Raw genomic sequence first — 22,675 nt, forward strand, 5'->3', positions numbered from 1 at the left:
AGAACAGCAGGTGTTGTAGAAAAGCTCAGAACACCTGATCCTCATGTTAATCATTACATTGTTCTGGTGTTACTGCTAGCCTCCCTACCCTGTCAGTTTCTGAAAGAAAGTGTTGTTGAAGGGAGGAAAGTGCAGACCAAAGGTGTTTTTTTGTTGTTTGTTTGTTTGTTTGTTTGTTTTTTTGAGGTGTTGGCTTGTTTTTTTTCTTTCTTTCTCTCCCTTGTTATTTGCTTAGGTCTAATGAACAGTATTGTTTTTCCTCAGCTTTTAGAACATTAAAGCTCACGAAGTTCAGCAGTTAGTTTCCACTCGCCATCAATTCTCCCTCACTACAGGTCTCATGTTTTAGAACTTTCCACGTGAACTGTTGGTCAACTGGTTATGCTAACTCATCCTTCTCAGAGTATCCATTTACTACAAAAGCAAACATTTCTACTGTTAGAACAATAACAAGTTAGCTAATGAAATTGTTCAAGAAAATGGTGTATACCTCTGCTTTAAACTGAGCCAGCTGCACAGGTTTCTGTCCTTCCATATGGAATTTGGAAGGAGAATGGCTGCTGGTCTGTTGTGATCTTCACCCGTTGAAGGAGTAGCATTAAATAATTTCAAAAAAAAAGCATCATTTTTTGGGAAAGGCAGAAGTGAAAATACTTTCAATCTTTGATGTGGAAGATGTTCATCATTTTGAAGAGCAAATCAAAACCAAATTTGTGCCATATTGTACGTAGCAAACATAATTTGTTATGAGTGTTGGAATTCCTCTTGTGTACATGAAGCTTATTTTCAGTTACAAAATGTCCTTTAGTGATTGTATCTGATTTGTCTTGCTGGCTGTTAGTGGAAGTTATTAAATTAATTTCATTTCCTTTCCAAATGCTTTAGCAACATATAACTTTAATCTGTTGCAAGCTTTTCATCCTCTGGCTATGAAATATTGATTCTGGAAAGGCAACCATTTACCACTGTCCGCATTATAGTCTAAAAATTGTGTCATTTGTACGTTAATTCTCAATGGTGGTTGTTTCTTGTTCTACAGAAGCATTTTTCAACCACCCTTTCCTAGATCAGATTTCAACGGTCAAAAAATGTAAGTAGTTTTGGTTTTTCACTTACTTCTGTAAATGAATGTTGGGGCCTGGAGGGGAATTAAAATCTGCCATATTCCTGAGATGCTTTCTTAAGTCTGACTTCTACATTCTACTGCGAGTCTTAGAGTTGAATCTTTTTTAGTATTATGCTGTGCTGTCATGCAACTCTTACTTACTAATTCCTTTCACATTTCAACTTAACTTAAAACCCATGTGTGTTTAAGGATATGTGGTGTTTATAAATTCATATGAGGGTTTATGGATGAAAAGTAGTGAGGAAATGAGTTTGTTTGCAATTCAGACTTTCAGAATGCTAAACCCACATTTTTGTTTGGGTTTTCCTCTTTTAGCCTGTCCTGTACCAGTGCCTACATATGCAGGCTCAGTCTCTGGCAGTTCCTGTGGCAGCTCACCTTCCTGCCGTTTTGCTTCTCCTCCAGTAAGTTCCTTCTTTTACAAAACAATCTCTAGAAAATATTTTCTGTAATGCTTGGCCAAGAATTAGCTTTGTAAATTCTTGGACACAGAATAGCTCTCGAGTAAACCGCTATCTTTTTCTAGAAAAATCATTAATGTTTTGGTTCTGTCTTGCTTCTTGTGTTGTACTTTATGGGTGGTTTGTTTTCTTTTTGTTATTTGTTGTTCTGAAGACTTAAAACGTGATCCAAAATGTAAACTTCTTTTGTTTATTTGGCCTATGCTGGTGATAATTCCTACTTCAGAGGCTTTATTCTTAAAAGAGTAATTTTACCTTATGAATCAATAGATTTGTAGCAGAGGTTTCTTACTCCCCTCTCTGCTTCAGTCTCTTCCAGATATGCAGCATATTCAAGAAGAAAACTTGTCTTCCCCTCCATTGGGTCCTCCAAACTACCTTCAAGTGTCTAAGGACTCTGCCAGTACCAGTAGCAAGAACTCTTCCTGTGACACAGATGACTTTGTTCTTGTCCCACACAACATCTCTTCAGACCACTCATGTAAGAACCTTCCCCATTTTTACATTTTAAAACGTTTTTCACTGGTAACATCTTTGTCTTGCTATTGTTTGTCTCTCTTTTCTCTAAATATGTCTCAGTTCATATTGGATCTAATTTATTCACTTTTGTTTACTTTTTGAAGGAAGGCTATTTGGTATTTGTCCATGTCCATCTGGGACATTTTTATCTGCAACTGAGTGACCAGATATGCCAAGGTTTTAAGTCGTGCCCGTTTTAAGTCATGGGCAGTGTTGGACTTTGGCAGTAGAACATTTGTTGTAGGTCACATCTGAGGCATTTTCTTATGCAAAACAACTTGTAGAAAACTTGTATGTATTTACAGAGGTTTTTATTCTTATATCAGTATACTGGAGAGGTGTTTTTTTTTTTTTAAGGTTCTGCCTCATGTGGGTTTTCAGTGTGTTCTTCTTTTTGCTGTAGATGATATGCCATTGGGAGCAGCTGGCAGGCGGGCTTCGAGCGAGTTCTTGATGTGTGGAGGGTAGGTGTGCTGAGCTTCATCCAAAAAAAGTCTCATGTTCTAAAATGGGTACTGTAGCTGTAGATGTTGCTGGGTTTTTTGGCATTTGATGGGTTTACATAGCTGTGAGTGAACTTTCTTGAAGATTAATACAGCAAGTTGAATTTAACATGAATATGTAAACAGCTTAAATCCAGAAAGCTTTGCTGCAAAGCAGGTAGTTTCTCTGATGTGAAGAACAGCCTTTTTGACAGCGTTTCTTGTTTTCACAGGCAGTCACCATTAACTATTTCTGGAAGCTCAGGAACTGTACAGAAACCATCCTCAACCTCTTCTCGAAGTACTGCTTCTGGTACAACTCACAGGTGTGTGATGAAGGCTTAGTATTTCCTTTTTAAAAAAAGGTTCTTTATTATTGTATGTTTGATTAGTTTGTTTTTATTGTGGATTACTGCAGGAAACTGAATTGAAATGTAAAACTTAATGCAGTGTAGTGGCTGATGGCTGCAAAGCTGACTTCTGGTTCAGATTCACCCCAAAAAGATTTCCTTGAGGAAACTGAGCATTATTCTGTCTGATTATAGCTTGAACTGTCTAAAGACAGAAACTTCAGAGACAGAATTAATTTGTTCTTTTTGTGTGATGAAGCACGACATGTTCCTTGTTTAGTGAGTCAAGATGTTAAATGTAGTTTACTTTTCAAGAAGTAGTTGTGAGAAAAGAGGAATTTAAAGACCATTTTGCAATGGATTTGTGTCTCGTGCATAGATTGTCTCGTGTCTCCTAATTACTTGCAGAGATATGGCTTCTGTGAAAGCAGTTACTGTCAATTTCACATTTGTGGCTTGCAAGATACCAAAGAAGCTACGTGTAACATGTATTGCAGCTTTTTAATCAGCATGGCTATTAACAAGGGCCTTTTCTGCCTTGTTGCAGACCAAGTTTCTAATAGTTCAAAATGAATTTCATCAGTAGTCTCTGATGTCTTTCATGTATTACATTGGAAGCTTGATTCTGATCTTTAGCCATTTATGTAAAGCTAAACAGAAGGGGTAGATTTGTCATTTGACCAAGTAATAAATTTCATGCTTTCAATACAAAATAGTGAGTGAGCAACTAAATGGGGAATAAAGCTCTTATGCTGGGTGTATTTTTGGCTTACACTAGTACTACAGAGCTGCAAGTCAGCATTATTTCTTTAGAAATGCTTGTCACAAGAAAAGTTTGCTACTTTGTGCTGATCTTTTTGCAGTTTGTGAAAAAACTGCTGACAGGGGCTGTGTCAATGAAGCTGCCGTCTTACGTTGTGTGTTTAAGGGCAAAAAATCTGAATTATTTGCTTGTGAAGATCCCTTTGCTCTGGATTGACCATTTACAAAAAAATGCATTGTAATTTTTTTATTTTAAATTGTTACTCATCACAGTTTCTAGAATTACAGCTTTTATGAAAATATGCAAGTTATATTTTCTGTATGTTACTAAGTTAAGAGCTAAATGGTTTGTGGTTAGAGACAGGTGCCTACTGGTCACATTTTCAGTGGTGGTACTACAACAGTGTGATTTTAGTTATTGGTTAAATAAATGCAGTGACTAACTGACTGCTTGGGACATCATCTCAAGGCAGCAGTGTGTGCATCTTATACTTACCAGATGCTTTGGTTTTTGGTTATTTTTTGCTGTGAAACGTTCTTTCACAGTGTGTCATTTCTTTCAGAATGTTGTTGTGCCCTGTGGAACAGTGAATTTTTCTGATTAGCTGATCAAACTATATGAATTGCACCCATAATTAAGCTGCTTTGTGGCAAGTGGAGAAAGCTGTGATGCTTCTCAGGCTCCAGGCAGAATAAGTGGAGGCAGTTCATTCCTCTGTGGTTAATTCCTACTTTTATTCTCTGTGCTGAGAAACTTAGTGAGTATGGATTTAAAATCAGTGATACTTGCAAGGCTGCAAAAAAGTGTTGGTACAGATTTATTCAGATCTGTTCAAGCTGACTTTCAGATTACTCAATATCTAGGAACTGGGTGGCAATAAAAGGACAAATTGTTGTTTTTTTTTTTTGCTAAGGAAGAACTGTGCGTATTAGGAAGTTTTATTTCATTTTCAGAGGCTGCAAAGGGAGTATGACAGTCATAAATCACATTTCTGTACAGCTGTATCCACATAGTGGTGTAACTGCTTGTTTTCTAGAGCTCGTGGTAGAACTTTTTTCACATCTCCTCTGAGAATCTCTAATCTTTGCCTTTCTATTCTCTGAAGTGTTGATCAATAAAGGGCCAGACACCGAGCTGATTATCTTCCAAAAAGTCCTTGAGTTTGAAATTCTTTTTGTCTAGTTCTTTTATAAGTGTTGGTAACTGATTACACTGTGGTGGTTTCACTCCCTTATCTGGCAGTACACTGAGGTGAGCCAGGTCACTGACACAGAGTTGAACTTGGGTAATACTAATCTGCAGTTTGCGTCTGTGGATTAATGTTCAGGTGTGTGGTTTTGGTCGTTTTGTCAGGGGCCGGTTACATAACGTGTTTTCCTTTTGCAAGTTCACTCTGTCTCATGGGATATCTCTGTGCTTTAGTGGCTTTTGTACACGTTCCAGCCCTGCTGCTGAACTTCCTGTTCTTAGTGCGGTGGGTTTTCCTAGAACGCTATTTTGGAGAGTTGTAAATAAACAGAGCAGGCGGATTGGCAGGAAGGTGGAAGGATCTGTAGATTGCTGTGATGCATAACGAAGTGTACAGCACTTTCAGCCTGTGTAAGAAAGGCAGTTGGTAACAAACACTTCTCAGCCTTCCGCAGAGTGCCAGAGCTAGACCAGGACAGGCGAAGATCATGCTGCATGCACAGAGCATGGAATCAGATTTTCCATTTCCCAGATTTTCTTGAAATTCTGAAGATGGTACAGTTTAGTGAAAGACCTGCCTACCTCTGTTCATCTCCTCTCTTTGCACCTTCCAACTTCAGGCATTGCCAGCCTTCTGTATCCCCTCGTAGTGAGACAGCACCTATCCCAGTTCCTACTCAGCTACGGAATTACCAGCGTATAGAACAGAACCTCTCCTCTACTGCCAGCCCTGTGTCAAACCCCCACGGATCACCAAGGTGAGTTTTCAGACTCCTTTTTCTTGGTTGTAGTTAGTGTTTGTACCCTAACAGATGTCCGTGCTTTCTTATTTATATCTTTTTTTTTTCTTTTTTTGACACAGCCCCATAATAATAGAGAGGCATTTTAATGAGAAATAATAGTCCTTCACAATCTCAAGATTGTTGAATGGGCAGTTGACATTTTTCAGTAAAACAAGATGATCTTGCTCCTTTGCTCAAATGCAATGCAAGAGGATAAAAATATGAAGTTTTGCTCTTTTTGATTTCTCTTTGTGTAATATGCAGTGTTACATCATAAACTAGAAAGTCAGTAATAAGTTAGGTTCTGTTTTCACACGTGCAGTGATGAGTTGGATGCATTGTTTTGTCAAATATCAAGGAAACAATTTTTTTTGCATGCTAATTAACTAGCTTGTCTTAATACAAAGCTCCAGAGTGCTAGACTTATTCTGTGCCTTGCAATCAACAGGATTGGGATGGTAAAGGTCAAAGACTCAGAAACAGACTGCTTAGAACTCTGGAGTTCTTTACAAAAACACAGTTCCTTCCTTTTTTTTTTTTAATTTTTATCTTCAATATCTGATTTTGCAGTTATTTCTGCACTTGAGAAAGTGCCTTTCTGTAAAATATTTGTTGTCAGTGGCTGAACTTTATTCCAAGTCTAATAGTTAAAACATTATGGTAATTTTTATTGTAAGTTCTTTCCTTTTCCTACCATAAAACAAACATTTATGCCAATGTGTTTCATTCAGTAGTAAAATTCATGTAGTGTCTGAACAGCAGGAATCCATTTACTAAGAACTATTTAAAATTTCTCCAGTTAACAGACAGACTGCTATGACTTAGTTTCCTTAGGTTCCAAAACCCTCAGTATGAACAAAGGGAATTGGATCTTGTTTTCAGAATGAGAGACTTATTAGCTTAATAAGCCTCAACTTCATAATTCTCTGTTTAAATATCAGAGTTATGTGTTGTTTTTTTTTTAATTGATCATTGTACTCCTATGAGAATTCATAATTCTGAAGAATTCAGAAATCTCAAGTATAGTGTGTTAAACAACTATTTTCTTTCTTTTTTTTCTTTTTTTTCTTCTTTCTTTCTTTTTTTTCTTCTTTCTTTTTTTCCAGAGCTGGGGTTGTGAGACGCTCAAATACCAGCCCAATGGGCTTCATGAAGATGGGCTCCTGTTCTCCAGTACCAGCTGACACTGCGCAGGGTGTTGGGCGCAGGTTATCCATGGGATCTTCAAGACCATATTCTCCTTCACCACTAGGTAAGCTCTAGTTCTAATTCTTACTCGTTCTTAATAGTTAGCGAGGATTTAGCTGGAGCAGTAATTCAGAAAACAAATTCCTGTTTAGAACTTCAACTGAAATTTGCCCAAATAGATCATAGAATCACGTAGATTGGGAAAGACTTTCAAGATAGTAGAATCTAACATCAGCCTGACCCGCCAGATCACATCCCTTACGACCACGTTCACATGTCTCTTAAACATCTCCACGGGGCTCCACCACTTCCCTATGCAGCCCATTCCCATGTTTGATCACCCACTCCTTGAAGAAATAAGTAGGTGAAGCATAAAGCATAAATTCACATTTTGATTTTATTTACTTAGTTGGAACTATACCTGAGCAGCTCGGACACTGTTGTTGCGGACAGCTTCAAGGACATGAGTCCAGGAGCAGGAACTTCTCAGGTGAGAGACTTTGGACAATAATACAACCAGTACAATTTTGATTAAACCCTTCCACAGAGTTTTATGAAAGAGGAGGGACAGCATTACATTAGTGTGGGTTAATGGGAGGCACTTGGTAAGCTGTGCACTGAGTTTCTGTAGAAACTTAGCCTGAATTTGGCTGTATCAGGATTCATTTCTCCATATTTAGTTGCCTACACAATCAGAGAATGACAGAAGTTTGTTGTTTTGTTTTTTACCCAAGTTGAATAGCAACTCTAACACCTACAAGGGATGAAATGGGATAGATGAGATTATAATGAATGGTCTTAATATGTTTCTCAGAATCTGATTTTGATAGACCAGCATTTTCATGCCAGCACTCAGAAAAGGGAAGAACTACCAGTATGGCATGTTCTCATCACTCCCTTAGGGAATTGCCAGGAATATGATGTTAATATTGCTAAGCTTTCAGTAAGCTTTGCAAGTCATAAATTGTTTCAGTGCACCAGGAGGCGGTGACAGGGGTGGGAGAGTATTTTTACTGTACATATAACTTAGATGCAAGCTCTTCCTTGTCCAGAATACTAGCTACACTCTTTATTTTGACCTTTTAAGAAAGTATTTAAACTACAGTGTGTGCTGTTTTTCCTGCTTTAATGCTTCCCAAAATTCTCTGGAGGTAATAACCTTCATTTCTTGGAGTTTATATTTCAAATATCTGGACATTAAATAAGTTTTATGATGTCTTAAAAATGTCCTTCATAACTGTTATGCTGCTGGCAATCTCAACAAAAGACTAGGAATGTGTAAAGCCTCAGATTTGAAATACTCTCTTGTATTTTAAAAGAAAAATAAAAAGCTTAGGAGAAAATGAAGAGAACAAAGCTGCGTGTGCTCCTTTGTTCCATCTTTTTGGGATAGCACTGTTTTTGTGGCTCTAGGAGTATTTAATGTTTCATTTCTTTGTTTCCTGCAATCTATTCCTATTTGGTTTTATTGTTTCTTAATTTCCAGTGACTGCAGTGTTATTTCTGTTTGTAAAATACCACAAATTGCACCATGTCTGCTTTTCAGCATTTAAATGGGTAAATTGTCTTTGCTTCAGGGTAAAGTGAGATCATCTGTACAGAGACTTTCTAGGGACTGAAGATGTCTGTCTTGATACAGCTACTGAACTAATTGAGTTAGCCTTTGCTGCTGCCAGTGTCAGCAGAGGAGAGTCTGAATTCAGAAGCCTATCCAGTGGTGGGAATAACACTACAACAGCAACCAGGGAAATTTAAGGCTGCTGTTTGAAATAGCAGCTGAGTTTAGTGCTGTGGGACAGACAAGCAGACTGATTTCAATGGAGTTGAAATTTCATGAGTATAGAATTTAGAGAATTTAGTGAAGAGTAGACTGGAATACTCTGCTGGAGCTTTAGGCAGAAGGTCTATTCTAAAGCACATTGTTTAAATGGAGAGGAATGGAATCAAAATGAAATGGCTTATATTCAAAGTCTAACTACCAAGAGCATAAGCTTAAGAACGTTGCTTAACAGCTGGGCACTTTACTGAGCAAACTGCAAGAAGTTTGACATTGGCTCCACTTCATAAATATATGCTTGAAGAAGAATCTCAGAAAATTGCCTTGGCCAACTTTTCAGAATTTTTCATGCTAAGTCATGGTACAGCTTAGGAACAAATAGTTAGAATAGTTTAACCTTTGCCATTTTTATTTTTTTTTAAAGCAAATGGAATTTTTTATCACTTTGTTCTTTGAGGTTACAATGGTATACGTTTTATCTGGAAAGCTGTGGCCACAGGGCTGAAGTCTTATGTATTATTCGAAACTGCACTGTTCCTCTTCTTGAAACTTAAAAATACCACAAGGAAGATACAATTTTAATCAAATATTGGATTCTTTATATTGAAAGTGGAAGAGAACTTTTTGGGTAGGTGAGATGTTCATAGGAGTGTTTCCCTACAGTTTTCTGCTTACAGATTATAGCTCTTCCATTTCACTTTGCTTTATGAGAAACTTTGCATTCATACTGAAGTGTGGACTTTCTTTGTACATAATGAGCTTTTGAAAAACATCTGACAACCTAAAAATAAATGGCTGCCCTATGTAATGATCCTAAAATGTTTCATTTGAATAATTTGTTTATTAGGGTTTTTGTTTTTTAATACCTACTTTTCTTACAGAAACTGTGAGGGGAGCACCCTTTTGTGTCTGCAGATCAAATTATTACGAACAAAAAAAGTCATTAACATGCAGCTTTATATTCAAATGCTGTTTACAAGAATACAATTCCAAAACTTGAAAACCTCTTTTCAGTTTAGAGTCTTGGTGGCTGTGCTTGAAATGTTAGCATTGGTTATGCCATTCCTGCTGAATCCAACCACTTTATATGTCTTGGAGTAGGTTGCCAGAGGTAGTGCAGCTGCCAGTACAGCTGTCACCCTGCAATCTTGCCTCTTTGGCAGCTTGAATATGAGCATCATCTCATCACGTGTATGTAGCCTTAGCCCATATAGTCAACATGATAAATCTGTTCTGTTTGCCATTTAGCAAGCTGATAATCAAACATCTATCTCAGTAGTGCATCCTTATCTCCTTTCAGATTAATGATGCTCTCTAGTGTTTTGAGTTTCGTTGATACATTTCCAAGCACTGCACATAGAAATCTTTTTCATTGTTTTTCATCCCTACAGGTTCTCCAGTACCACCATCTCAGTCTCCACAGTCACTTCTGATGGGAGCTAGGTTGCAAAGTGCACCTACTCTCACGGATATTTACCAAAACAAGCAGAAGCTCAGAAAACAACATTCAGACCCAGTATGCCCATCCTATGCTGGGTATGGATACAGTCATTCTCCACAACCAAGCAGGCCAGGTAGCCTGGGAACATCACCCACCAAGCACATGGGATCGTCACCGAGGAGTTCAGACTGGCTGTTCAAAACTCCTTTACCAACAATCATTGGTTCTCCTACTAAGGTTGGTTAAGTTTACCACTGTTTGTAAAATGTGAAGTGGTAACATGTTGTCTGGAACCATTCCCAAGAATATTTTGAGGTGCTAACCTTGTGTTTTTTGTTGTTGGTTTTGGTTTTTTTTTCTAATATATTCTTGTTTTTTGATTCTTTAAGGCAACAGCTCCTTTCAAAATACCTAAAACACAAGCATCCTCAAATTTGCTGGCCCTGGCAAATCGCCAGGGATCTGTAGATGCTCCATTGCAGCCTAAAGACATCATTGAACCAAGGGATTTTGCACACTTTCACTCGACACAAGGAAGTGACAAGCATGCAGGAGAGCAGCACAGTAAAGCTACGTTTGGCAGGTAGGCATTGCAGTACTTATGACCTGAAAAGTTGAATAAATAATTTGACAGAAGAATGTACATTGCACGCAGCCATTTGGAGGGGTGGAGCATGCAAAAATGAGCTGTGAGGAGATGCTGATATTTAGTATATACAACAAGTTTTTGTGCTGCGTATAAATGTCACAGAGACTTCCTGAAGCACTTTGTGTTGTTGTCTAGTGTTGTTATGTAGATCCTTTTTGTTTTGATTATCTGACTGTGCAAGTCTCATCGACTCTCTGAAGCCTGTTTGATTTTGCTTTAAATGTCTAGGTGGCAAAATTGGCAGTTTTCATTTTTAAGATGAAGGGGTTCATCTGTATTTAGCTCTGTCTCAAGATGTGCATGATGAACAGTGAGGTTTCCAAACATTTTGTACTTCTGTTGAAAGTTTCTCTGTAACAAATATTAAGAATCTGCTGCAAATTAGGAAAACTTTACCCTAAATTTTATTAAACATGCGTGTTTTTTCTGTCTAGATCTGTTAGTACTGGGAAGCTATCAGATCAACAGGTAAAGACTACCCTTGGTGGCCAGTTATACCAAGGTAGTACAGACAGCCTGAATACAGAGCGACCAATGGATACAGGTAAGGAACAGATGGATGTGTTTAAGTGGTCCATGTATACTATGGCTTTTTTCAGCCAACCAGATAGAGTTCTGCTTCCAACTTCAGTTGTTGGTTGAGACACTTAAGCTTTTTTTAGTATTATCTTTAAAGAGATATGTTCTTTAATAGAACTTTTAAAATAAGTGAGACAAGAAAGCATCAATTTCTGTGATAAATAAGAAATATTGCTGCTTCCTGGAGTGGCTAGAGGGTTTTGTTTTTTCAGTACATTTGTGGCTGTTTCACTTCCTAATTCCAACTTGTTTTCATCTGAAAGTCAGCTTATATAATTTTGGTTCTTTTTTCTTTTTTACCTTCTTCTTCCTCCACACAAACAGCTAATACCATGCCACAAATGGCCAACAGGAGATCTGGTTTTGATGTAAGAAGTTCTGCAGACAAGCCTAGTCTTTAGACCTGCCAAACCTGTCTTTAGAATTTTTCTGTTGCAGCTTTTGCTGCAGGACTGATGTCACTCAGCTTGTTTTATGTGCTGTCAGAACTCCTTACTAGTACAAGTCTTGGTACATCAACATATGTTGTCTTGCAGTACTCCAGTTTTCTGTATATAATTGCTAATCTATGTGATTGCATGTAATAGGGACTAACTTCTGGAAATTTTCTCTTTCAGCCCCAGCAGGGGCCTATGGCATTGCAGTGGCACCTCCTTCCATGGGAAGTGGGGCAAGTTCTCGGGCTGTCATGTTTACTGTTGGGTCCCCTCCAAGCAGTGCCACCCCTCCTACCTGCACCCATATGGTCCTCAGAACAAGAACCACCTCAGGTAAGTCTTTCTGCTGATGGCTGTTGTCAGTGTTCAGACTTGCCCATCTCCTGGGGGCAGTAACCTGCTTACTGCCTTGCACAGCGGGTCCTCTGGGCCAGACAAAAAAAAAAAAAGCACTCTGCAAAAGCTGAGATGCACCTTAGATTTCTTCTGCCTTTTGTCTCCTAAAAAGAGGGCCAGAGGCACCAGTTTACCATGCAGCAGTGCATAACATCTTGAGTGTGCTGTTTTGCTCCCCTATAGGGATGTTTTAACAGCATTTATGGCAAAAGTGGAGAGAAATTATTAGATTTCTGATTCTGCATTTTTGCCCACTGCAGTACATTACAGTAGAAGCAAGATGAAAGATGTGAGCTGACTTCATCTCAGCACGTTGGCTATGTTATCAAATAGCAAAGATCTCAAGGTAGAGGCCTGAATCTGCTCAGGATGAGCAGGAGTCTGTATTTGCAGCAGTGTGCTTTCATGAACTGTAACAAAACCTTCGGTCTGTACTATTGGACTGCCTGCCTTGGAATCCTTGACAGCTAATATTCCAGAATCCATTTTATAAATTGTCACTGTACGTTAAAAAGCGTAGCCCTTGCATTCTCTACAAAATAATGCAAGGAATAATGAAGAGAGCCTCCGAAGAGTGAATCTGTGGTGACTACTGATTTGTCATTTGCTGTCATCTGCAGCCCCAGAGCTGCAAGATGGAACAACCTATTAGACTGAATGTGTGTGTGTTATTTTTCCTTGTAGTTGGATCAAACAGTTCTGGAGGGTCTCTCTGCTCTACTAGTGGCCGTGTATATATGGGCTCACCTCCTGGTATTTATATGGGTTCTTCTCCTCCGGGAGCTGAGGCAGCTCCAAGTCTGAAGTACATGCCTTATGGTACTTCGCCTCCCAGCTTAGAGGGCTTTATCACTTTTGAAGCTCCTGAATTGCCTGAGGAAACTTTAATGGAGGTATAGAAAAACAATTTAATGTTTTATAATATATAACGCTGTTAAAACAGAGACGTGGTAAAAATACGACTGCTCAGTGCACTTGGTAGCTGCTTCTTCTCTATCTCAGATACTCCTCTTAAAAATCTTGAAAATACTCTTGTGTCAATTGTGACTATTTCTCTTTGGTAGTTATTCCTGGCATTTCCTGTATTTTAATAGGTAACCAAAGGAACATGACTGCTTTTGTTCACCAGAGCCTTCCAAAGAGGCCTCTGTTTTAATGTCAAGTCTCTGGATGCTGACAGAAGCAATGTCCCTCTGGGCGTTGTTCCTAACTGCTTCTTCACAGTCAGTAGATGACGTTACATCCTACTTGTGGGAAGAGTGTTCTATTTTTATTTTTATTTTTTTTTAATATGTGGTGGAATGTTGCTTTAAAAACACACATTGGTGTGGTGTTTCACCAGGATGCTGTCCTTGATCTATAAATTTCTTAGGGCAGATCGCTGTTCTATTTTCTCATCCACATCTTGCTGGAAAGTGTTTGGATACTTACCACATCTACACTTTATAATATAAATGTTTGACAACACACTCTATTCTTCCCACAGACACAGTTTAAAATGTATTTAGACCTGCATTGCTCATGAAAAGACGATAAATATTGCTGAGATGTTTGCTTTGTTTTGAAGGTTGATTTTTTTTTTTTTAAACAATGTAGTGTCTGTTTTAGATGTCAGTAAACAGTGAGTTGTTGGCTCCAATTTGTTTGGTTTAAGTGGCAAAATTTGGCAACAGACACTTTTCAATACAATATAATTCTAGATCTAACTCTAAATTAGAGTGAAGCAGATAAGTAAGAAGCTGCAGATCAGTTCTCTTATAGGTATCAAGTCTGTTGTATAATAAAAGCCAAATGTTCCTTCTGGCTTCTCACACAAATGCTGAGCACTTCTGGGTTGCTGATAATATAATAACAAGTAATACATCCCACTTGTGATTCTCTTAGTTGCTCAGGTTTCAAGAAACACAGAACTCCATGTCCCAGTTTCTCTGTTTTTTTGTAAGACTCTGAAGTAGAAACTACAGTATCTTGAAATCATTAACAAAGAAAGAACAAATTAGTATCTGTTGATTGTTTTGGACTCATTTGATTCTGAAATCTCTACTGCTGACTGTTATTTCTGCATAGAATTCACGTACCAAAAGAACCTCAAGTGGTTAAAAAGAGTTCTAAGTGTATTTACTTGCCTTATGACTTACAATGGTTAAACTGCTGTCTTGTTTCCTTTTGACAGAGAGAACATACAGATACACTGCGTCATCTAAACATGATGCTGACATTCACAGAATGTGTTCTGGATCTGACAGCATTACGGGGAGGAAACCCAGACCTGTGTACTTCTGCAGTGTCACTGTACCAAATCCAAGAGAGCGTAGTTGTTGATCAGATCAGCCAACTAAGCAAAGAGTGGGGGTAAGTGTGTGGTCAAAAAGTAGCAGAAGAATTAGTGAATATCAGATAGATAAAAAATGCATTTGGGCAAACTGTGCCCTCTTTTTCATTGGAGCTATTGATTTTATAGGAATGCACTTTTAGCAATTGAAAGCACGTTAGAAGTATATAGCAAAGGATACGTTTGCTGATCTACCACAAAGCTGGGGATAGTGATGAGGATTTGCAGGTTTGTGGTGCAGTGTAGTTTACTTCTGAATCTGGAAATACAAGTACCATCTCATTTGAAGATCTGAGCCCTCTGCAGTCCTGCTCACCAGGCTGAAACAGCTGCACTGAAGTAAAGGTTGAAAAGAGGAAAGTCGCGTTCAACCTTGACCTTAAATCAGTGTAGCCAATCAGCCCTAAAACAAACTCAAAAACAAGGAGAGACAGGAGAAATTTGAAGTGGTGGGAAAGGGCAGTTCCACTTCCTGCCTTCTTCCAAGGAAAAAAAAAAAAATGTATATACACCCTGCAAAGTGTGTTTGCTTTTCACAGCTGTGAGAATTCCATGGGCATAGGAAATGACACTGCAAGAAAAATATACCCAGTTGTTTGTGGTACAACACTGACTTCAAGCAGTCAGCCTCCACAGAGAAGTGATCCTTTTAAAAATGCCTGCATTAAAGCAGACCTACTCTCAACCAGTGACAGGGTGTTTGTGGAGGGGAAGGAGGGGTAAAATTGTATTTTCAACGTCTTCCTTTTCTGCTGCTGGGTCCTGTGTAGGATAAAGATAAAAAATGGAGCCTGCCTGAAGTTTGAATGTGTTCAAGAAAGGGTTTTTTTAATACATAATTATTCTTATTTCCCTCCAGACAAGTAGAGCAGCTTGTGTTATATATGAAAGCAGCCCAGTTACTGGCATCTTCTCTGCATCTTGCCAAAGCACAGGTCAAATCGGGGAAACTGAACCCATCCACTGCTGTGAAGCAAGGTAGGTGCAGCACAACCTTCTGTGCTTTGCTTGTGAATTTTCTTCAGTGATACATCACTCAAAAAACCTAAGTTGCATCATTTTTGTTTTTCGTCTGTACAAGAGAATTGTGGGATATGTACAGTTGCACAATTGTGACAGTAAACAAATAGAACAGCTTGCAACTGTTAAGAAATGGACAGTTATTAACTTGAAAAGGAGAGGTTTGATATATTCTTCATTAATAGAAATGGCAGAGTAAATAAATGATGTGATAAGTTGAAACAGATGAACTTTGCCTCGTGCTTGAACAAGCTGAACTTAAACTATGCTTTTGGCTTGGGCATTTCTTTTATTAATTTCTTTCAATTTTTTTTATTTCCAGTTGTGAAAAGCCTCAATGAGAAATACAAATTCTGTATTGGTATGTGCAAGAAACTGACTGAGAAGCTGAATCGTTTCTTTTCGGACAAGCAAAGGTTCATTGATGAAATCAACAGTGTAACTGCAGAGAAACTCATCTACAGTTGTGCTGTAGAAATGGTAAGTCACTCCTTTTACCTAAATAATAGGATGTTGAGATTAATAATGCATTGCTTCCTTTTCTCACATACTGCTCTGACATAATCAGAAAATAGAATGCATGTTTCCAGATTTCTGTTCATGGTAATTTTTGTTAGTCTTTCACTTTCCTTCTTGCCCTCCCTTAACTGTGGCTTAAGTTGCTGGCAGATTCTGTTCCTCAGGGACCTTTCCTCTACATCAGCACATTTGATACATAAACACTAGGAAATGAAGTGGGGGGGGGAGGGGAGGGGGGGGGTGAGAGAGAAAGGGGTGGGGGTGGGGGGGGGCTGTTCTACCTGCCATGGAGCAGATGCAGTGAGTTTAGAGAATACCTCATCTAAAACAAAGAGTTAAGTCTTCTTTTAATACAGACATCACACAAAAAATACTGGCAAATGTTGTGCTTAACCCTGACAGCGGTTTGATCTTGCACAATCGATTTGTCATCTTTACAAGAGAATGTAGGTATTAGAACAAGCACAATTATTCATATGTTGTAACAATTTCAAAATATGTTTTAACATATATAACCACAAGATCAAAAAGTACTTTTACAGCTTATGTGCAGAATCTCCTTTGCTAGTACAGCACATGGCTCTGTTCTCTGTTCAGGCTGTTTTGTTGTCTTACTGTCATAAAAACAGATCAGCTTATTTAAGGCTTAAAAATAGTCTGTGATGACACTTTAATGTGATCCATTTGAATTTATCAGCATTTGCCTAAAGCAATTTATGTAACTGAATCTACTGAATGATTCTAGGTTCAGTCAGCAGCTCTAGATGAGATGTTTCAGCAAACTGAAGATATTACATATCGATACCACAAAGCAGCCTTGCTGCTGGAAGGACTGACTAAAATACTGCAAGACCCTGCAGATATAGAAAATGTGCACAAGTGTAAGTTTAAGCTGAATTCTTGAAAATTAAATGGAATTATGAAATAACACTGAATTCGTAATTATTTTTTTTATCATTCTGTTTTCAGATAAATCTAGCATTGAGCGAAGGCTTTCTGCACTCTGCTACAGCACAGTGGCTGTATATGAGCAGTAGAAATATCCCAAGGACCAGATGGTGTGAGCATAAGGGACCACATCAGTGATAATGCACTTTTTTCACTACGGTTTAATTGTTGTCCTCGTTCTGCCCCACGTGGAAAGTGATTCTTACATTTCTGTGGTGACTACCAAAGAAGCAGCAGCTTATTCAAAGAGGAGAAATTCCAAAAGTACATTTGTAGAAAACCTGCCTTACAGATCCAGCAGCTCCTTTTTTCTTCCTAGCAACAGAATTAAAAAGAATCCGTCTTCACATTTCAAACTGATCCTTGTACACGTGCTTTGACTTGAATGATCAGGGTTTTTTTTTCTATAGAGAGTGGATCCTTCTGCATCAGGTACATAAAAATGTTTCCCTCAGAAGACTCCATCAAAAGTTTGTGAAAAATATTTTTAAGTTGTCAGTATAACGTGTCCAAGTGAATTTGGGAAACCTTAACCATGTGCAAGAGCTGGTTGAAGCTTTTGGGGCTAAGCTGGCTTGTAGCTGAGCTTCCATGTTGGCTCAGCTTGTCATATGAAGGGATGATGAGAAAGCACTCTTTTACATGGGGGGAAATGGTAATGGAAGAAACTGAGCTCCATCTGTGCAAAATCCCCAGTGGGTTTTCAGCTGATGTGGATACGATTAGATGATCTTCTTCCAAAACACTTTATTTTGCACTAATTTACTAAAGCAACTGTATATTCATTTTTGAAGAACTATACTAAAAAAAAAAAAATAGAGAAGGCACAATGGACTTGGCTGAATTTCATGTACATAAAATTCTTTTCAGAATTTCAAATGTAGCTTCTAGAAGACTTTCAAACAAACTGTAAAAACTTGTATTCATGTGAACCTTTCCATTTTATACCTATTTGTCTAATACTTGAGTAACTACTGCTCTGAACTTTTACAGTAATAGCAATGTTGAGTTGCTGGTTGTTTGCTTTTTATATAGATTTGGTTGCATCTTTTGTGCATGCAATTATGTGCATTAATGCCTGCAGTCTCTAGGGGTGTAACGACTCTCTAGTTTTGTTTCTTGGGCAGTATTACAATAAATACTGTAAACTGAGAGGTTCTGCGAGGAACCACACAAAAACTAAGTAATGTTGGAATTTGAGATGCTGATTAATTGATGTAGAATATCTACATTGTGTGTGTGTGTGAAAAATCAGGATTATTTTGTGTGCATTTTGAGGGAGAGGTGGGAAGCTTCATTTAGCCTTATAGGCATTATCATTTCAAGCATCCCATGAGGTTATCAGGACAGTGATTTGCAAAGCATTTAGGCAGATCAGCTTCTCTGGAAATGGTTCCTGTAATTCATTTCTGGGACTTTTTTGTTACTCAACTGCTCGAATACTTGAATAAACCATTCTCCAGGACAAAATCATTTTAATCCTCTTAAATGCAGTGGTCTGAAATATTTGACAAAGTTGTACAGGGCTTACACATCAAAATATTCTTTCAGTGTTCAGATAACCATGTGTTTCTTTTCTTTGACAGAGTAATGTACTTTTTACCTTATTTATCTGTATGAAATTCCAACAGTTAATTTGAAAGTGTTTGTTTATATAATGTTTGTATTTTTAGGTCTTTAATACGGTGTTTCTACCTCTCCTTTGTAATTGCATGCATTATTCTTGAAATTAGGTAATAACTCACTGAACTGTTGTGTAATAGCCTTTTTATTATGGCCTGTATAAATGTATATTAAGGTAAAATAAATACTGACACTAGAAGTGTTTCTATGGTAAAAATGAGTTTGTGTGTCTCTGTAGCCAGAGATCAGTGGTGTTAAATCAATCACTGAATCTTCTCTTGCCTCAACAGTTGGATGTACCATCAGGGCTGGATGGGGCAATGTGTTTCATTATGTCTGGATAGCTCTGGGGACAGAGTGTCCCCAGTTCTGTTTTCGGTTGCTTTAGGAAGACAGCAGGGAATGCTAATGATATGTCTGAACATGATTTGAGGAACAAAGCAAAGTCTTACTGCTCATGTCTGGGAGATGGGCTACTTGTCCCAAAACTCAGTTTTCTGTTGGTGTTCTTTGTACCCTCAGGATTCAAGCTCATTCTTCCATTCCTGCCTGTAAGACTACAGGTGCACAAACAGGATGAGAAGGGCTGTGTTCACTTGCTGTCTTCATGGGGAGACTAATGCTCATGGCCTGTCTTTCTGCATAAACTCATTCCACCAAGATCCTGAAGCTGCCCTCTGTCTTCAGCTCTTCATACTGAACAGCAAGTGCTTTTTTTTCTACCAAGTATTTTTCTTTCAGCCTCCTGGAAGCTGGAATTGGAAAGGAGATATTTGGTGTACTGCTTTCCTTGTTCAGCCTTAGCATCTACACAGGAGTACCATATTCTTCTGTGCTTCCACATACTCACTTTCTCCACAGTATATAATGTCAGCTGAGGAACCTAAAATATATTTGGATTCTGACACTTACTGCTTTTTATATGGAAGCAGTTGAATTTCTCAGCCCTTCCTCTGATAGAGAGGATAAAATCCAGTTAATTGAACTTGCACCTAACGCATTACTTTAAGAAATGTGTTTTCATGTGAGCTGTTGGTCCTGAGTCTTGCATTGCTCTCGCTGCTCTTGTACAGCAACCTCAAGATATTTCCATTGTCACCTATGGGTCCAGAGGCAATAATTGTGATCCTGATGTCACAACACTGTGCAGTGTACAGTCCAACTGCACTGAAAGGAGAAGTAGATCAAGTAAAGCTGATTGCAGCTGATTGCATCATGTGGTGGCTTTAAAATTCAGCCAGGCTGGCTTGTGACCTGTCTTTTCTGACTCCTGCTTCCTCTCCTGTTTTTGTTTGTTTTGCTTACCTGTGATCCTTCGACTTTTTCTTTCATCTGTTCTGAGCCCTGCTTGCTGCTGCCTTTTTTCACTGCCCATGATGCCCTGCACTTCCCTGTCCAACTTGAACCACAGTCTTGGCTCTGGCTCTTTAATAAGTGCACACTTAGCTCCTCCTTTCTGCAGATCAGTGAAGTATACCTTAGTAACATCTTGGAATCACTTGGAGCCCAGTCTGACGAACTATTGGCAATGCTGCTTTGGACAAACACCTTTTGAAAAGCCTTTTGTATGTTGCTAGCTTCCCCCCTCCTCTTCGGCTGAAAGCAAACTGAATGCCAGTGATGCTGTTGAGTCCTGTTGCAGTCTTTGTGCCAATCAGTTTCATTGTTTCTTTGTGTCCCTTTCACATTTTCCACGCCCCAGCTATGTCTACAATGCAGCCCACAGACCACGGCTTTGTACTAGAAAGTATCTTGTTCTCGCAAATGTGAGATCAGCAACAGCTTACACAAACAAGCAGTGCCATAAATGAACTGAGCTGCATTTATTCTCGTAGGTTGCTTAAAGCTACTCCCTGTTGTTAATCTTCTGTAGCTGCTTTTTTTGATGGAGTGCTGCTTGGGTTTTTATGCTTGCCTGTCTTTTGCCTCTGGCTGTGAATTTTGTCACTTTTTGTACAACACTCAGAGCTGTACGTGGACTAGACAGATATTTAAGCAGAAGTTGAGCACTGCCAGCTTTGCTTGGTTGTGTCAGCACGCTTGCATGAGCTAATGAAACATTTATTGATTAGCTGTGTCATTCTGTGGACTCTTGAAACGAGATACTGCATAGCTTATCTTCTAAGCGAAATTCCTCCTTCACCAGGCTCTGCTGAGTGCTTTGTGAGCAGGGCAAGGAGCAGCACAAAGACATGTTGTCCAAGCCTAGCGCAGGGTAGGAGTCTGTCACCGTGGTGCCTTGCTATAATTGACTCCAGGAGAGAAGCTGGAGCAGGAGGCTGCTGCAGTGGAGGGAGGAGGGGGGAGGGAGGGGAGGAGGGTCTGAAGCTCGGTTTCTCAGTAAAATGTCTTCTGCTGCTTTATGTAAAGCCCTAGGGATTAGGCAGCCCCCAGCACTGCTTACCTTCTGATTCTTCTGGAGTTAATTACTTTCTCCATAAATAGTTCCCTCCTTTATTGTTTCTTAGTGACTGAATAAAAATAGAAGATGCTGTCAGCTCCAAGGCGTGAGGAGCGCGCTGCAGACCACGCGTTGTGCTGGGTGCTGCCTGCAGGGTTTCTTCCATCTCACTCCAGACCCCAGGCTTCTCTGAAATCCATGCAACTCACCCAGCTGCTCCAGGGAGGCTCAACTGATATTCTGCAATGCTGAGAGAACACTCTCAGCTTGTCTTCTGACCATAATGATGGCCCTGACAAGGACTAAAGAATGGCATCACACTTCTGCTCTCTTTCCTGCCAATACAGAGGAGCCTTAAGACCAAGTTTCTGCAAAAGCATGGCACAAGACAAACCTGGATGAGATGAGAAGAGGGACGTTTGCCTGCTATGTCTGATGCCAAGCACAAGAATTACTGCAGTGGAATGGAAATGCTCAGGCTGGAGGGTGAGAATTCTACATGCAGAAGAGCGGACTGGAATACAGCCATGGTGGAAAAGAGAGGTAGGTAACAGCCTCCCTGATCTTGCAAGCATCCCCTTGGGGGTGTGCTGATTGCAGAGGGTAAGTTGCATCAGTGCTTCCCAGGGCACAATGTATTACCCCACTCTGAGAGTTCAAAGACTTTTACTCGAATTGCAGCAGCATTAACTCCTTATCTCATTTTTGTTGGACTTTCAGACAGTGTGGCATGTGGCAGAGTTTGTCTCACCTCTGTGCAGGGATGCTAACAGGAGCAAGGCAAGCATGTTTCCCTCAGGTGATTCTCCTATAAGGAAAGTTCTCGCTTTCCCTGCTTGTGTCCTTGTGAGTGCAAACCCAGCTCCTTTCCATGTATCACAGTGCGAGGGCTCTATGGAGCCCAGCCTGTTTCTCTCCCACATAATGCCTCCTGCATGCAAGTATTACCAGATGCTCTTGTCATTCCTTTCCCCAGCAGACTGTTTACTGAGATTTGTGCAATAGCTTGTGCAATGTCCCCTTGCTGGCTGGGCTACAGCAGTGCTGTTTGCGGAGCCAACCGACCCCGGGGGAGCGCTGCAGAGGGGAGGGAGCGGCTGCGGGTACAGCTGGGGAAGGGTTTGGCTGAGCAGCATTTGCAATGTGGCCCCTGTAGGTGTGTCAGATACGCGGCTTGTGGGGCTGCTGGGTCTGAAATGGGAGCATAATTTCCAAATAAATCCCCTTGCGTTTCTCAGAGGAACAAGTTGAGGCAGGACTAATTAACCGGAATAAGCCCAGGCTCGTCTCAATTCCCTTCTCTGTTTTTCTGCCCCGCGTTTCCCACACGAGCGCTGTACTGGGCTTAACCTGGCTGTCCGCATCACCGTGCCCCATTCTACACCACCTCACCAGGTCAGCAGAGCAGAGCAGGGAGGGAAAGGCCGCCCCGCGGCGCTGCCCAGCTCAGATAAGGGAGCGCGGTTGGAATTTGCCCCCCGGTCCGGCAACCCGCGCACGGCTCACGGCCGGCTGTGCTGCTGCTGCCGGACAGAAGCGAAGGGAGCAAACCCTCACGGTGAGACCCAACGTACGGCGCCGGTATCGCCCTGCTCGCTTTTTTCGGGTCCGGTTCGTTCCTATTTTCGCTCTTCTTTCTCCTTCGCCCCGCGCGCCCCCCGCTCCATCAGCTGGGAGGTGGTGCTGTCACGTGA

General features: G+C 39.9%; 1 protein-coding gene across 2 annotated transcripts in view; it reads left to right on the plus strand.

The window, feature by feature from the left end:
* Nucleotides 1-17,781, plus strand: part of ULK2 (unc-51 like autophagy activating kinase 2) — a 34,678-nt gene extending 16,897 nt beyond the window's left edge. For both annotated transcript variants that reach the window (XM_003211825.4, XM_019622024.2), the window contains 18 exons: nucleotides 1,040-1,090; nucleotides 1,442-1,530; nucleotides 1,897-2,068; nucleotides 2,510-2,570; nucleotides 2,822-2,914; nucleotides 5,510-5,647; nucleotides 6,778-6,923; nucleotides 7,269-7,349; nucleotides 10,028-10,314; nucleotides 10,467-10,660; nucleotides 11,161-11,270; nucleotides 11,923-12,075; nucleotides 12,823-13,031; nucleotides 14,312-14,490; nucleotides 15,330-15,448; nucleotides 15,813-15,970; nucleotides 16,755-16,890; nucleotides 16,979-17,781. In XM_003211825.4, coding sequence (XP_003211873.2) covers nucleotides 1,040-1,090; nucleotides 1,442-1,530; nucleotides 1,897-2,068; nucleotides 2,510-2,570; nucleotides 2,822-2,914; nucleotides 5,510-5,647; nucleotides 6,778-6,923; nucleotides 7,269-7,349; nucleotides 10,028-10,314; nucleotides 10,467-10,660; nucleotides 11,161-11,270; nucleotides 11,923-12,075; nucleotides 12,823-13,031; nucleotides 14,312-14,490; nucleotides 15,330-15,448; nucleotides 15,813-15,970; nucleotides 16,755-16,890; nucleotides 16,979-17,046 — 2,444 coding nt within the window. In that variant the 3' untranslated portion in view covers nucleotides 17,047-17,781. The remainder of the gene's footprint in view (nucleotides 1-1,039; nucleotides 1,091-1,441; nucleotides 1,531-1,896; nucleotides 2,069-2,509; nucleotides 2,571-2,821; nucleotides 2,915-5,509; nucleotides 5,648-6,777; nucleotides 6,924-7,268; nucleotides 7,350-10,027; nucleotides 10,315-10,466; nucleotides 10,661-11,160; nucleotides 11,271-11,922; nucleotides 12,076-12,822; nucleotides 13,032-14,311; nucleotides 14,491-15,329; nucleotides 15,449-15,812; nucleotides 15,971-16,754; nucleotides 16,891-16,978) is intronic.
* Nucleotides 17,782-22,675: the final 4,894 nt, after the last annotated feature.

Source organism: Meleagris gallopavo, chromosome 21 (genome assembly GCF_000146605.3).
Source record: "Meleagris gallopavo isolate NT-WF06-2002-E0010 breed Aviagen turkey brand Nicholas breeding stock chromosome 21, Turkey_5.1, whole genome shotgun sequence".
Lineage (NCBI taxonomy): Eukaryota > Metazoa > Chordata > Aves > Galliformes > Phasianidae > Meleagris > Meleagris gallopavo.